Consider the following 14,815-nt stretch of genomic DNA (forward strand, 5'->3'; position numbering starts at 1 on the left):
CCTTCCTTTCTTGCATATTCCCAGGCAGGTGCTGCTACAGACGGAGGCGGGGGCCGAGGCAAGAGGGCAGTGCCAGCCTCAGAAGGAGTTGCGTGAATTGAGTGACTAACTAGGGCCAGGCTGACAATCGCAATGGATTCTCAGACCTCTGAAATCTGCCTCTGCAGGCCCCCATCATCACTGGCCTGAATCAGGGCAGGGCCTCAGCCTGTCTCTGAACTGCCATCCTCGCCCCCTAGAGTCCACCCTTTCTGCTGTGGCTAGAGGGCGCCTGTGAGCCCCTGAGTTAGGTCAGTCCCTCGTCTGCCCAAGGCCTTCCAGGCGCCCACTTCCCTCCAGGTAAGAGCCCCAGTCCTCCCTGGCCCCTTCACCTCTCTACCCTCACATGACTTCCTCTGTCCCCCTTGCTCACTCTGCTCCAGCCACACGGGCTTCCTCGCTGTTCCTCCGATATGTCAAGATGGATTCTGCCCCAGGGCCTTTGCATGGGCTGTGCCCTCTGCCTGGAATGTCCTTCCCCTAGTTCACACAACTGCTTCCTCCTCACTCCTCAGCCCTCAGCTCAAATGTCAAATCCGCAGACAGACCTCCCCCAAATAGGCCCCCGCTCTGTCCCCTTGCCTTCCTTTATATTTCTCCGTAGCCCTTAGGAACTGGTATTAGTTCCTTATTCTTTATTTCTTACTCTTTGTCCGTTTCCCACAACAGACTGTGCACCCCAGGAGGGCTGGGTTTTTGTCTGTGGAGTTCACGGTGGTGTCCCCAGGACCTAGAAAAGTGCTTGGCACAGTAAGTGCTTAATAAATATTTATTGACAACAAAGCAGTGCTATTGGCTGAGCACTGAGCATGTGTGCGCAATGCTGTCCTAACCCCTCTGCGTGGTTTCACTCGTGTCTCCTTCAGCAGCCCCAGGAGGAAGGAGTATTTACAGATGGGGAAACTGAGGCCCAGAGAGGGATGCCACTCGCCTGAGGTCACCTGGTGAGCAGTTGGCAGGGGCAAGACCCCCCACTCTGCCCCGCTGCCTTTCGTCACTGGCATCTCCCATCGCCCAGATGGGGAAACATACTCAGGGAGAGGAGGGATTAACTGAGCATCAGAGCAGGAGTGGGCCAAGCCAGGACTTTGTGCCCGACTCCACCGACGCACTGCCCGTGGGCAAAACACTGTGACAATAAACAACATCAATGACAATAATAATAATGATGACAATGATGGCATCCATGAGCACAGAATTGGCCAGCGTTTATGCAGGGCCCTAAAAGGGAGACTCGGGGGACTCGGGTCCCTTTAAGAGCCTCCCCTTCCCCAGCTGGGCCCTGGCCCGCCTCCCTTTATGTAAGCAGGCCAGCTGCCCTTGCATAACCTGATTACATAAGAAAGCAGGGAACAGGCTTGTCCATCCGGCAGCAACCTGTCCCAGCAACCTGTCCCGGACTGTCTGTGGGGCTGGCCTAATGCGCAGGAGAGCCGTGACCACCCAGAGTGGCCACTAGGTGCAGCTCGGCACGGGGGATGCCCTGACCCCCAGACACAGCACCCTCTGGGTGGGAGAAGGTGAAAGGCTTCTAGTGTGTGCAAGCGGACAGGGCTAGTCCCATTGCTCTGACGGTGAAACTGAGGCCCAGGGAAGGCAAGGAAGCAGCATGGAGCTGCACAGCCCAGAGTGGAGGGTGGCGGTGGCGGAGTTGGGGTGACATCGGCCGTGTAGCCTCAGCCCGAGCCTTACTCTCTCTAAAACAGGGCTGCCAACAGGACCTTTCTCAGCAAGGCCTGTGTGCGACAGGCCCTCAGTAGTGGAACCTTAACCTGGGTGTGGGCCCTGCTCGAACACCGTTTTAATTCTGTCAGCTGGCTTCATCCTTGCTGGTTGAACTCATTCTACACCCGAGGAAACTGAGGCACGGGGGAAGGCGAAGTGCACGCCCTGTCCACGGGGCAGGCACATGCTGCCCACAAGATGCCCAGGCAGCAGGTGCTGTATCACTGCACAATGCGTACGGGGAGAATGCAGACTGGGTACCAAGTCCTGGCCCAGAGACTATTCTATCTGCCCCCAAAACCCTGAGGGTGGGCACAAGGAGCCCCGGGCACAGACGAGGAGCCCCAGGCACAGAGGGGAGAAGGGATGCCTGAGGTCAAGCCCAAGCCCTGCCATGCGCGCGCCGTCTCCTCCCCTATCCGGCTTCCCCTGCCTGGGGTCCACCCCTCTGACCTGACCACGGGAGGCTGAGGGTACCTGGGTATGGTGCCCGCCCTCCCCACCATGCACATTAATGCTTCCCTCTTTGGGAGGTGTGGGGCTGGGGAGTGGAGGCGGTCCCTCTCCTCCCCCTTCTCTCTGGATGCTGGCCCTTTAAGGCAGCAGGCTGCCAGGGCTTGTCCTGGGGTGACCCCAAGGGGCGGGTGTGGTCAGGAACAAGGGGCCCATTCAGCTGCTGCTGCTGCCTCCGGGCAGCCCACAGGCTGGCCTGGGGTGGGAGGCAGGGAGGAGACTGACAAAGGCAGGGAGAGACAGAGACTCAGAGAGAGACAGAGAGACCCAGAGACAGAGAGACAGACGGGAACAGCTGCCCAGGCTGCGCCTCTGCCTCTCTGGTCCCCCAGGTTGAGGGTCTGAGGCTCGCCCAACCCCTAGTTAGGCTCCAGCCCCCAAAGGTGTTCCTTGTCCAGCTGAGGTCTAGGCCCAGACGGGGACTCCGGGGACATCAGGGGAGGCACCCCAAGCAGCCCCTTCCTGGGGGAATACTGTGGCCCGTCAGAGATGCCGGACCTGGGTTCGAATATTGACTGCCTTTTAGCTGTGCAATCTTGGGCCAGTGGCTTCGCCTCTCTGGGCCTCAATTTCCCCATCTGTTAAATGCGCTTAGTGATGATCCCCACCGCGGTGGAATTCAGGTGAAATAAAGTGGTGCACATATTCCTGACATTTACTGAGGGTTTAACTAGGTAAGCCCTCAATATGCCTGTAAGCGCCCCCAGCACCCAAAACACACAGGCAGACAACCCCTGCCTCCTGCCAGATGTCACCATCTATTAGAGTTCCTGCCTTCAACTGAGGACCTACTAAGCGCACACGGCCCCACAACAACCTCTGGAAACACAGCCAGGGTCCACGTCCCACATCCAGTGAACAACAGACATTTACTAGGAATTAAATAAAGTCTCCACTCTTGTTCCAGGTTCTCTCAGCCACATAGCCCCGCCATCTGCTCCCAAACACCGCGAACCACACGGGGGCTCCCATCCAGCTGGCTGCCCCACGACCGCCTCAGCCAGAGACACTAAAACCCACCTCCTTCCCCCTCTGAAGGCATCTTTTCTGGAATATTCTGCTCAGTCACCAATGTCTGAGGACCGGCTTATTCAACTCTGACCTGAACTTTCTGGGTCCCCGACTCTGAGAATTCTAGAACTTGCCCCCCTGGATAGTCTAGAAACCAGCTCAAGACAATCCCAGAGTCCGACCTTGGGCACACAAAAACTCAGCGTAAGGAATTCTGCAACCAGCCGTCAATGGTCCAGAACACACTGGAGGGTTTCGTGGATATTAGTAAAACCAATACTGGATTAGACCACTGGTGACGGATCTGGGAGCTTTAGAATCTGTCCCCATAGTCTCGAGAACCCTGCTTGGGAGATGTGAGAGCTGTTCCCAGCTGCTGTGAAGATTCTCCGTGAAGAATGCTAGAACCCACCCCAGGAGGGGCTAGAACCCAACTCACAAAACCCTGGAACTCGGCCGTGGGTAAGCAAAAATTCTGGACTTTGCTTCTGGACACCCAGAAATCCAACTGAGGAAATTCTGGACCCTGCCCCTGGATGGCCAAGAATACACTTGAGGAATTCTAGATCAAGGAACCAGCTTGCGGGATTCTGGCACCGTTTCTTGGGTGGCAAAATAACCTAACTTCGAAGAATTCCAAGCCCCCCTCCCCCCGTAGCGCAGTGGTTCTCACTGGGGTGATGCTACTCCCCAAGGACCCGGGGTGACGTCTGGAGATATTTTTGGTGGTTAGTGTCAGAGGATGCTCTTGACATCAAGCTAGGAATGCTGCTTACCCCCCCCCCCCCCACACACACACAGTGCCCAGGACAGCCCCCCACGGGGTCCACAGTGCTGACGAGGGAAAGCCCCAGGTGAGACCTTCTAGAACCCCCTCCTTGCATTCTTGTAACGTGGGAGCTCTGAGATCTGCCTGGGAATACTCTAGAATTCAGATGTTCTAGAGCTGAGCTGCCCAACACGCCATACGTCAGACTGAATGTCTGAAATGTGCCAGCTGGAATGGAAATGTGAGCGTGGAACACATGTCGAATTTCACAGGCTCGGGACAAAAAAAGAATGTAAAACATCTCAGTAACTGCTTCACATCGATTATGTGTCAAAACGACATGATTTTGGATGTCCTGGGTTAAATAGAAGAAATTGTGAAAATTAATTTCCCCTGTAGGTTGACACCTGTAAGTATAGATACCAGGAAAATGTTTAATTATGTGGTCCATAATTTATGTATTTCTACTGTGCTGTGCTGTTCTGAAACTCATCTAGAATCACCCGGAGGGTGAAGACCCCAGCTCTGGAAATTCCAGAATCTGCCCCCTGGAGGATCCAGAAGCCATCTCAGCTCTGGCATCCTACGGTCTCCCAAGCCCCAGTCCTGAACCCGCTTCCTGACTTGCAAGTCATTTTCTCTGAGATATGAGGGTCCCCCCCTTTCCCTGCCCTGGCACCTCACAAGTTGGCCTGGAACTGAAGATGGGTCCGAATGGACCAGAAGAAGGGCCCTTACTGGGTAACCTGAGCAGTGCCCCCCCCAGCCTCAGTTTCCCCATGTGGACAAGACATCCATGTGTCCCCAAGTGCCCCCTCCTTTATCCGTCACCAACTCGGACCATCTGCGACTTCCTGCCCACACCCAGCTGAGGGAGAGGGGCTGGCCTGACAGCTGGCTGGGGAGGGGCGGCTGGGAGATGTCCCTAGTTGCCCTCACCACCCCTAGCTCCCTGGGCACAGGGCCAGGGTACCAACTGCAGCGCTGTCATGCCAGGAAGGCCGCCACAGGTGCCATGTGATGCCTTCCGCTTCTGCTGGCTCCGCCGGGGGCTGGGCCCTGCCTGTGTGGACAAGGCACCCTCATGCGCTGCCCCGGCAGCCTTGCCCTGGCGTGTGCAGGGTGCCCGCAGGGCGAGGACCTACTCGCCAAGAGCTCCATGGCTAAGCACTCACTGTGTGCTGAGAGGCTTCTTGTTCTTAGAGCAGCGGCTCTCAACCTGTGGGTCGCGACCCCTTTGGGGGTTGAACGACCCTTTCACAGGGGTCACCTAAGACCATGGGAAAACACATCTATAATTACATATTGTTTTTGTGATTAATCACTATGCTTTAATTATGTTCAATTTGTATCAATGAAAATACATCCTGCATATCAGATATTTACATGACGATTCACAACAGTAGCAACATTACAGTTATGAAGTAGCAACGAAAATAATTTTATGGTTGGGGGTCACCACAACATGAGGAACTGTATGAAAGGGTCGCAGCATTAGGAAGGTTGAGAACCACTGTCTCAGATGCTACCTGGGTCCCCTTCACTGAATACTGCCTGTACTGACTCTACAAAGTAGGAGCTCAGAGATGGGCACTAACGTGCCCACGGCTGCCCAGTGGGCAAGAGGGCAGAGCTGGGCCTAGAACCACAGTAGGATGATGGCAATGGTTGTCATCATAGTAACTATTATTGTATTACCAACACTGATATTACATTTATGAGTTATTTATCATACATATAGAAAGCATCACTATTTATTAATTATCTTTATTAACAATAAATAACTTTAAAATCTGTGGGACAGTAGTGATAATAAAAAACTGGCCCCTTTCACAATTTTTAAGTGCACAGTTCAGTGGCATTAAGTCCACTCATATGCCCCTAAGTTCCCAAGACTGTGCAGCTCCAATGCGGGCTTTGGGCCTGCTGTGTTAGCAGCATCCTCACCTGTCAGTCCCTCCTGCCCACCATAACCATGAGCCCAGCGGCCTCCCACCGTTGCTATAAATATACCATCAGCTGGTGTCTGGGCCTTCACACTCATGCAGCCACCTTCCCCGTGCAGACAGGCGGCTGGCACACCTGGCTGCCTGGGCCTGGGAAAATCCAGGCTGCCAGGCACCCCTCAGCCCTTCGCCACCCAGAGGCTTGGAGGGGCGACCAGGTGCCCGTCCTGGGTCATGTGTGCCCCAGTGCGTTCCCTGTGGGCAGAACGGCTCAGGGTCTCCGAGCAGAGCTGAGGTCTTCCCACTGCCTCCTGTGGCTGGGCAGAGGGTCCAGGAAGGGACTGAGCACTCATTCAGGGCCTCTTGTGTGCTTTTCGGGAATCGCTTGCTCCAATTCCTCAATTCAGTGGGCACAGTTTGTATTCACCCCACTTTACAGATGGAAAAACTGAAGCTCAGAAAGGGTATACGCCTCACACAGCCTGGGGCAAGCACAGCACGAATTGTATCCATTATAAAAGAAACAGGCACCCTCAGTCCACCCTTTGTCTCCCCAGCACAGCACCCAGTGCTGCGATGAAGATGATCAGGGACCAGAGCCCGGCCGGTGTGCTCAGTGGTTGAGCGTCCACCTATGAACTAGGAGGTCACGATTCAACTCCTGGTCAAGGGCACATGCCCGGGTTGTGGGCTCCATCCCCAGTGGGGGGCATGCAGGAGGCAGCCAATCAATGATTCTCTCTCATCAATGATGTTTCTATTTCCCTCTCCCTGCCTCTCTAAAATTAATTTTTTTTTTTAAATAACAGGGACCAGAAGACAGGGGAACCTCAATCAGGGGCTGGCTTGCTTCGCTCTGTAGCCCACAGGCCCTTCCCTCCTGCCCTGAGCTCCCTTCCATCTAGACCAGAGAGACAGGGCTTTGTCTTGAGTCACACCTAAGCCAGGGGCAGAGCTGTGGCTGAGCGAGGTCCCCTCACTCCAGCCCACAATGCCCTTTATGGAGACCTTGGCACCCAGGTTTGGGCACAGCAGGTACTTTTGTTGTTGTTAATTGTGAACTCACCCAAGGATATTTTCCCATTGATTTTTAGAGAGAGTGGAAGGGAGAGAGAGAGAGAGAGAGAGAGAGAGAGAGAGAGAGAGAGAGAGAGAGAGAAGCATCAATATGAGAGAGACACATCAATCGGTTGCCTTCCGCACATGCCCACACCAGGGCCCGGGACCAAGGAGGCAATCAAGGCCTGTAACCAAGGTACGTGCCCTTGACCGGAATCAAATCGGGGACCCTTCAGCCTGCAGGCTGACACTCTGTCTACTGGGCCAAAATGGCCAGGGCAGCAGGTACTTAATAATATGGCTCCTTTATTCACTATGTACTCAGGGCCTGCCCTTTTTATCATCTGTACCACTGGGAGGGTGTGGGTCCCACCTGATAATCTCAAAAGTGTTTTTTACTTTTTTTCTTTTAGGGGTTTTGAGGACTCAAAATCCATGGGTTCTAATTCTGCTCTGCCTCTTACAAGCTGTGTGACTTTGGCAAGTGTCTGACCATCTCTGGATCTCTGTTTCCTCATGGGCAAGGGGAGAAGTTCCCTCGCTCCCAGGCAGGTGGAGAGAATTAAACCAGTTGAGAGTGGAATGGGCCCAGAACTGGGCACACAGTGGCACTCAATATGTGCTCACAGTTCCTATTAACTGCTTCCTGGTTCCATCCAGGAGGAGTTGGGGATCCCCCCAGTTTTTCCTGTCTCCTCCTTGGGGCACCCTGGGCAGTCCCTCTCCACCGAGAGCTTCCCAAGCTGGCCCCTGCCCACAGCGCCATTCAGGGAGGTTGGCACCGCACAAGGCGGGAGCAGGAGGCTGGCCCATGGCAGCGTCAGCAAATGGGCACCAGCTGGGCCGGTGGCTGGGGCGGGCTGGCAGCTGCCTGGAGCCGGCAGGCCTGGCAGCCCCTCCCCTGCCCACCCCTGGCACTGTGCCCCACCAGCCTCAGGTTTCTCAAGCCGCCAGAGGGGGCAGGGAGGCCTGGCTGGGCTTCAGGGTTGGGCAGGCGGCTTCCCTCTCTGGGCCCTGTTTCCTCCAGGCACCTTCCCAAATGCAAGGCAGGTTGAAGAGCGGCTCCTGGCCTCCCCAGCACCCTCATCACCTCCCTCTCCAATAATGCCTGCACCCTCTGGGCCATTCCAGCCCCAGGGCCTTTGCACTGGCTGTGCCCCTGCCTGGTGCACTCTCACTCAATCCCTCCATGCCTCCATCTCCTTCAGGCTTCATCTCAAAGGTGACCTCCTCTAAGAGTTCCTTCCTGTCCAGAGTGCACCCACCGGCTCCTCTCCGTACCCCTCCCCCCCTCTGTTTCCCTGACATCACATTCTTTTTCATTGAACTGTGAACTGTCAGCTTCTGCATCCCCTGCTCAGGGCTCCTCCCACCCAAAGTGCATCAGGTAGCAGGCAGCCCCCAATGTCCCAAGGGGAAGCTCTCATCACCCCTCATTACAGGCCCTGCAGCTGCCCCCTAGGCTGGCCCTGGGGCACACGCTGTGACCCGTCCCTGGAACCAGGCTCATGGCCATGGTGGCGCCAGATGGACGCCTGGGGCAGCCAAATTTGGGTTCAAGAGGTGCCCTAGGCTCTAACAGCCCAGTACTGAAGGAACCTTCTCATAGCTGGTCTCCACCCCTACATCCCCCAAAATAAACCCCAGGGTGGAGGCCTGGGATTCCCCTTTGGGGTGGGGCCCCACAAGTCCACCTGACACCCTTGGGGAGAGGTGGAGAGGTTGGGGGGGGGGGGTGGCGCGGGCGGGCCTTGTCCAAGGACAGGGAAGGGCTGAGAGGGCAGGCGTGTGTGGTACCTCTGAGTCTCTGTGTCTCTCCATGTCTCTGGGTCCATCTGTCTTTCCGTGTTTCTGTCCGCATCTGTGTGTGTGTGTGTGTGTGTGTGTGTGTGTCTGTTGGTTCTGAGGCCCCACTCCTGATGTTGGGGGTGGCACCTCCTTTCAGCTGTACAGCGGGTGCTCCCCTCATCATCCACCCTGAACCCCTCCAGAGGCCAACTGAGGCCCGTCCTTACCCCTCATCAATCCCACGCCTCCCGTCAGGCGGAGTAAGGCGCACTCTGTGCTCTGGCCTATGCTGGGGCCCCCTCCAGCCTGGAGCCCACAGGGTGGGAGCAGGGAGGTGCTACCGGTTCTCTCTGCCATTCGACTGACATCGGCCTGGCCGAGAACAGACTTAACTCTGGCCGAGAACAAGGACAAGGGTCCTGGGGAAAACGGCAGGGAGCCGAGGCGCAGCAGGGGGCCCGGGGCAGCCTCAGCCCGGGACCTTGGATGAGGCCTTGGCTGCTGGAAGCCTGGAACACAGACCCAGCCTGGGGGTGGCCAAGCCGTGATGACTGGCTGCCCATATTGCAAACCACAATTTCCCTTCACCCCTTTCTGCCATGGAGTGTGGCAGGCTGGAGGGGGTGTCAGCTCAGAAGCTGCCTGCATCCAAGTCCCACTTCTCCCCTTTCTTGGCTGTGTGACCTTGGGCAGTCCCTTCTTCGAGCTTCTGTTTCCTTTTCTGTGAAATCGGTACCACAATGATTTCTACTCGCGGGGCTGCTGGAAAGACGGGAAAGAATTGCTAAGCTGTCAGAAAACAATGCCTCACAGAGGAAGTGGGGCTAGGAGTTGGAGTTTTGAAGCATGAGTAGGAGTTTTCCATATGGGAAAGGCATTCCAGGCAGAGGGAACAGCAGGGGCCCAGGCCTGGAGGGGGGAAATCGCAATCGTAATGAGGATGTACAGTAACCATCCATGGAGCCCTAGCTCTGCCTGGGCCTTGCCTTCAACAACTATGAGCACCCGTTCCTACAGTTATTGTCGAGCTTCCCATTTTATAGACACGAAAACGAGGCACAGAGAAGTCATGTGACTTGTCCTGGATCACCCAGCAGCAGGCAGCCGAGTTAGGGCCGGAATCCAGGCCCCGCTCTCAGACACCACCCCCACTGCAGGCCGGCTGGGGCCGGGTCAGCCGGGTCCAGTGTGAGCAGGGATTCCCCCGGGATAGTGGAGTCGGCTGGAAGCAGGGGAGGTTGGTAGCCTTGACCTTTCCTGGCCCTCATTCAAGGAGGTTGACCAGACTGGCCAACAAGGGCTAGAAGTGGGGCTTGAAGGTGTCTGGGGAGGCCTGGAGGCCTAGCTTGCCTGCTGAACTGAGGGGGGGGAGGGGGTCTGGTGGGGGAGGGGAGGCGCCTGGAGATTGTGCTGACGCTGGCAGAAAACTCTGCTTCAAAATTTTATCAGCTCAGCTCAGAGGAGGTGGGGGTGGGGCTGGGTGGCGAGGATGGATGTGGAGGGGGAGACCTGGACCTGCATGGTAATGAGCCAAGGCAGTCCCTGCCCCCTGCCCTCTGCCGGAGACAGTCACCTCCTCCACTTCTCTGCCTCCGCACCCCGCCAGCACTGCTTCACTGCTGCCCCCGGGGGCTTGCTGCTAATTGGTGCGGGTAGGGCGAGGGGCAGTGGGGTCAAGGTCAAGGAACCAAGGTCAAAACTGGGAAATTCTGTCTGGCTCTCCCCGCTACACACCCTGGAGAGCTGAGCTCCACAGACTCATCTGATCCTTATACCACTGCCAGGAGCCGGCATGGCCCTTCTCCCATTGGACAGAGGGGGGAGACTGAGGCACAGAACTGTGAGATAGCCACAGTCACGCCGGGGCGGCATGTGGAACACAGACACACAGACAGGAAGCAGCGGCCCTGGCTTTGGCCACCGGCACCAGTGACCTCAAGAGGCTGGACCGGTATCCGGCTCCACATCTCTGCCTAGGCTGCCGGCCACGGGGACCCCTCCACGGCCGCCACTGCCCAGCCATCCTGCAGAACTTAGCTCAGCCACCCCTCCTCTTCCAGGAGGCTGCCATGGACTGTCTACACCCTCAAAGTCCCTGCTGGTCTCAACCTCAGGCATTTGACCGCAGAACCAGCAAACACACAGCTGAAAGGGCCAGAGCCGGGGGCACTGGGGACCAGGAAGGGTGGTGACCTGGCCAAAGTCACTCAGCACCCAAGCGTCCCACTCACAGCACAAACGTGTGCCGGGCTGGGCCTCCGCTGGAAGTCTGAGAGTCGATCAACCAGTGTTCGCAGCGCACAGCCCCGGCACTCTCCCAGCTTTCCCCAGAGAGATCAGATTATTCAACCAACGGTCTCCCATCAGTCACTCTCCTGTGCCCATTCCTGTCCCCAACAGGCCATACTGTGCCCATCAGACCTGGGACAGAGTCTCATCTCCTGAGACGCCAAGGGCACACCAGCCTCCTCAGACATCAAGGCCTCCACCTTCAGGTTCTCAGGACGTACCTGCTTTCCCATCACACTCTCCTTGAATCACATCTCCCTCCCTCAGACCTTCACATCGAGTGAGCCTGTCCCCTCCAACCGGCTTGTAGGCCCACTTCTCCCCTTAGACTCCCACTGCGCCCACCCCACCCTCACAGCTCGGCAGCCTTCCCCCGCTGACCTTGCGAAGGCCAACTCCCTGTTCCAACGGCGGGGCGGCGCAGGGAGGTTGCCTCCTCCCTCGGACTGTGCCTGGACCCACCTCCCACATCAGACCTCCCTTTGGCCTCGCATGAGCCCACCTTCTCCCTCGCACAGCGGCGCCCCCCCCCCTCCCGGCTCACCTCTCTCGCGCACGAAGTAGGCCAGGTAGAGGTCAAGCTCCTTGACGGCCACCCCGATGTGGTGCGGCTGCACGCAGAGCACCGGGTGGCCGCACTGCGCCGCCTTGACCAGGCGCTCGCCGTCGGTGCTCTCCAGGGGGATGCCCTTGAAGAGGATGACCATGACCAGGTCCAGCCGCCACACCTTGTCGGCCTGGCGCAGGCAGTCGATGCGGCGCATCTTGCCCTTCTGGTCGGGGTTGGAGAGCACGCAGCCCGGCGCCTTCTTGCCGGTGATGGCCAGCACGAAGTCCTCGCGGCACTCGGGCCGGATGTCCTTGCGCAGCTTGGCCAGCAGCCGCGACGCCCACTTCTGCTTCACCTCGGCCTTCTCGCCCAGCAGCTCGTCCTTCACCGCGCGCTCCTCGTCCTTCGACATCCGCTTCTCGTGCTTCTTGAAGTACTTGCGCTTCCGCGCCTGCAGGTTGAACCAGGTGTAGGCGAAGGCGCGCACGTGAGGCAGCAGCGCCTCGATGAACGGGTGGAACTCATCCTGCGGGCGGGAAAGGCAGGTCAGAAGGCGCTGGGCACCGGGGACCCACTGCCCGCCAGAAGACTCAGGCTCGGGAATCCCCAAGCAAACTCAGTAGGCGGAGGGGGAGGGGCAGGGGACCACGGCAGACCCCTCCACCTCCTGGGGAAAGCTGAGGGAGCCCAGCAGAAGTTCCTGGGGGACAGGTGAGAACGCATTGCCCACATGGGGAAACTGAGGCTTGGATTCGATGGGCAGCCCAGGCCAAGAAAGGCATTCATGGCCCGGCCAGCATGGCTCAGTGGTTGAGCATCGACCTATGAACCAGGAGGTCATGGTTGGATTCCTGGTCGAGGCACATGCCTGGGTTGCGGGCTCGATCCCCAGTGTGGGGTGTACGGGGAGGCGGCCGATCATTGATTCTCTCTCATCACTGATGTTTGTATCTCTCTCTCCCTCTCCCTTCCTCTCTGAGATCAATAAAAATATATCTAAAAAAAGAAAGACATTCATGAAAAACTATCTTAAACCCCAAAACAGGACAAGCTGAGGGTTCCAGGTGGAGACGGATGGGGACCCATTGTACAGATGGGAAAACTGAGGTCGGGCGAGTGAGGATGTCATGGATCCATTCTCTGCCTTCTAGAACTGGGGTTTGAAAGTACCATAAGAACAGATAGTGAATATTTTAGTAGCCACTATTCCACTCTACACTGTAAGTGTAACCTGGGTAAGATGTAAATGACGGCAGAGCGGTATTCCAATAAGACTTTATTGACAAAAACAGGTGGCTGGCATCGGGTCCCAGGCTGTAGTGTGAGCGCTACTGTTGAGAGCAGGGCCGAGCACACAGTGGGTCCTCAATGACTGCAGGAAAAACCAGGCTTGGAGAATAACGCTTGGGGCTCCTTTCTCAGACCCACTGCTCAGCAGAGGAAGCGGACACCCGATGGGGGTCCAGGGCGGCCTCTACTGGCCCTTGGCACTGATGGAAAAAATGAGGGCAAGGGGCTGTTTCTGAAGAACACGTGTACAGACAGGGCTGAGGCCCACAGGCCCGACTAGGACCCCTGGGTGTCAGGGGCTGCTGGTGGGGGCTCCTGCACAGACCCACTGAAGTAGCCAGGAACGCTGAGGCCGGAGACACAGGTCAGAACACACTGGACAGGGGAGCTCAGCCATGGAGGTTCAGGGCTAGAGAGTGGGGCCCCTGGGGGTCAGCTCCCCGCCCCCTCCCCACAGACCCATTCCACAGATGGAAAAACTGAGTCTGGGGAGGCTGAGACCTGGCCAGAGCTATGACTTCAACACCTCCCTCTCCCACTGTGCCTAATTAGTGTTGCTGGGCCCACAACGAGGAAACAGAGACTCCAAGAGGGGACCCAGTCATGAGGGGCTGGGACCAGACCCCACACCCATCTGACTTTCTCCACAAAAGCAGCAACCCCAGTAGGGTCCCTCGGAGAGCCACATGGGGAGCCCCAGCCCCTTCTAAGGGGATATGAGGGCCGCATCCTTCTCTCCATTTTCTAGCAAGGGAAACAGCCTGCAGGACATCCGGGACCTGGTGTCTGTCTTCAGGAGTCAGACACTCAAGGAGAAAGGAAGACAGAAGAGAAACATCGGTCCTACTCTTGCCAGGACCATGCCAGGCTTCTTGAATGGGGTGATATCTCTTCCTGGCTTATGAACCCCATTATCTGCCCAGCTCTCAAAAGACTGCATTAGCTATTACTATTATTATGGGCATTGCTACAATATTTTGGTTGCTTACAGTCTTCCAAGGGGCAGGAAAAGGCCCAAGGCTTTGCTATCCATTGCGTGATGGGGAAACGGAGGCTCAGAGAGGGGCGGAGACCTGGCCTCGGTCCCACTCTCAGAGCCTGTGTGAGAGAACCCAGGACCCTCACCCCGAGAAGGCCATCAGGCCCCTTTCTCAAAACAGCCTGCTCTCTGCCGGGCTGGGGTCTCGGAGACAGAAACAGCTGCTCTGGACTCCTGGTTGGCTTTCCAGGTGGGTGTGGCTTAGCTCGGTCCCCCCTCCAGACCTGGATGCTCATGGTACCCCTTGGCCGGCTCACCCTCCCCGCTCCGGGCTTTATCTCCCTTTGATATCTCCGGCCACAGGGTGCTGGCGGGAAGGGGATGACCTCAGGTTTCACCTATGACCGAGGCTCTGAAAATAGCCTCCTGCCCTGGCCAGGGCGGCCTGTGAGGGGGCTCAGCCTGGGCGCCCAGTTCCCCACTCCAATGTGCCCTGAAGCATGAGTCACTGAAACAACTGTGGCCGGGACTGCACTTGGGCCCTCCGTGCGGCCCCCGCCTGCGGACCTGCTGAGGCAGAGGGAGGACGGAGCGGCCCATCCCCTGCCAGTCCGACCCAACCCGAGTTGCCTGTCTTGTGCCTGATGCCACTGGGGATCCACTTGCCCAGGGTCACACAGCCAGTCAGCAGAGCAGGGACCAGAGCCCAGGCCGTCTGGCCGGGGAACCGGGGACGGGGAATCGATAGAGGCACAGGTCACTGTCCCGCGGAGGGGATGCCAGGGCAGCGGTGTGGACGTTGGGCTGTGGCTGCCACCCAAGTTCTGGTGATGGCTGTGGCCCTGATAAGAGGGAGC

At 57.4% G+C, this 14,815-nt stretch overlaps 1 protein-coding gene across 4 annotated transcripts in view; it reads right to left on the reverse strand.

Annotated features, from left to right (window-relative positions):
- NFIC (nuclear factor I C) overlaps positions 1-14,815 on the reverse strand; it is a 67,937-nt gene that overhangs the window by 39,499 nt on the left and 13,623 nt on the right. For all 4 annotated transcript variants that reach the window (XM_059697202.1, XM_059697205.1, XM_059697203.1 and 1 more), the window contains exon 2: positions 11,684-12,215. In XM_059697202.1, coding sequence (XP_059553185.1) covers positions 11,684-12,215 — 532 coding nt within the window. The remainder of the gene's footprint in view (positions 1-11,683; positions 12,216-14,815) is intronic.

This window comes from Myotis daubentonii, chromosome 5 (genome assembly GCF_963259705.1).
Source record: "Myotis daubentonii chromosome 5, mMyoDau2.1, whole genome shotgun sequence".
Lineage (NCBI taxonomy): Eukaryota > Metazoa > Chordata > Mammalia > Chiroptera > Vespertilionidae > Myotis > Myotis daubentonii.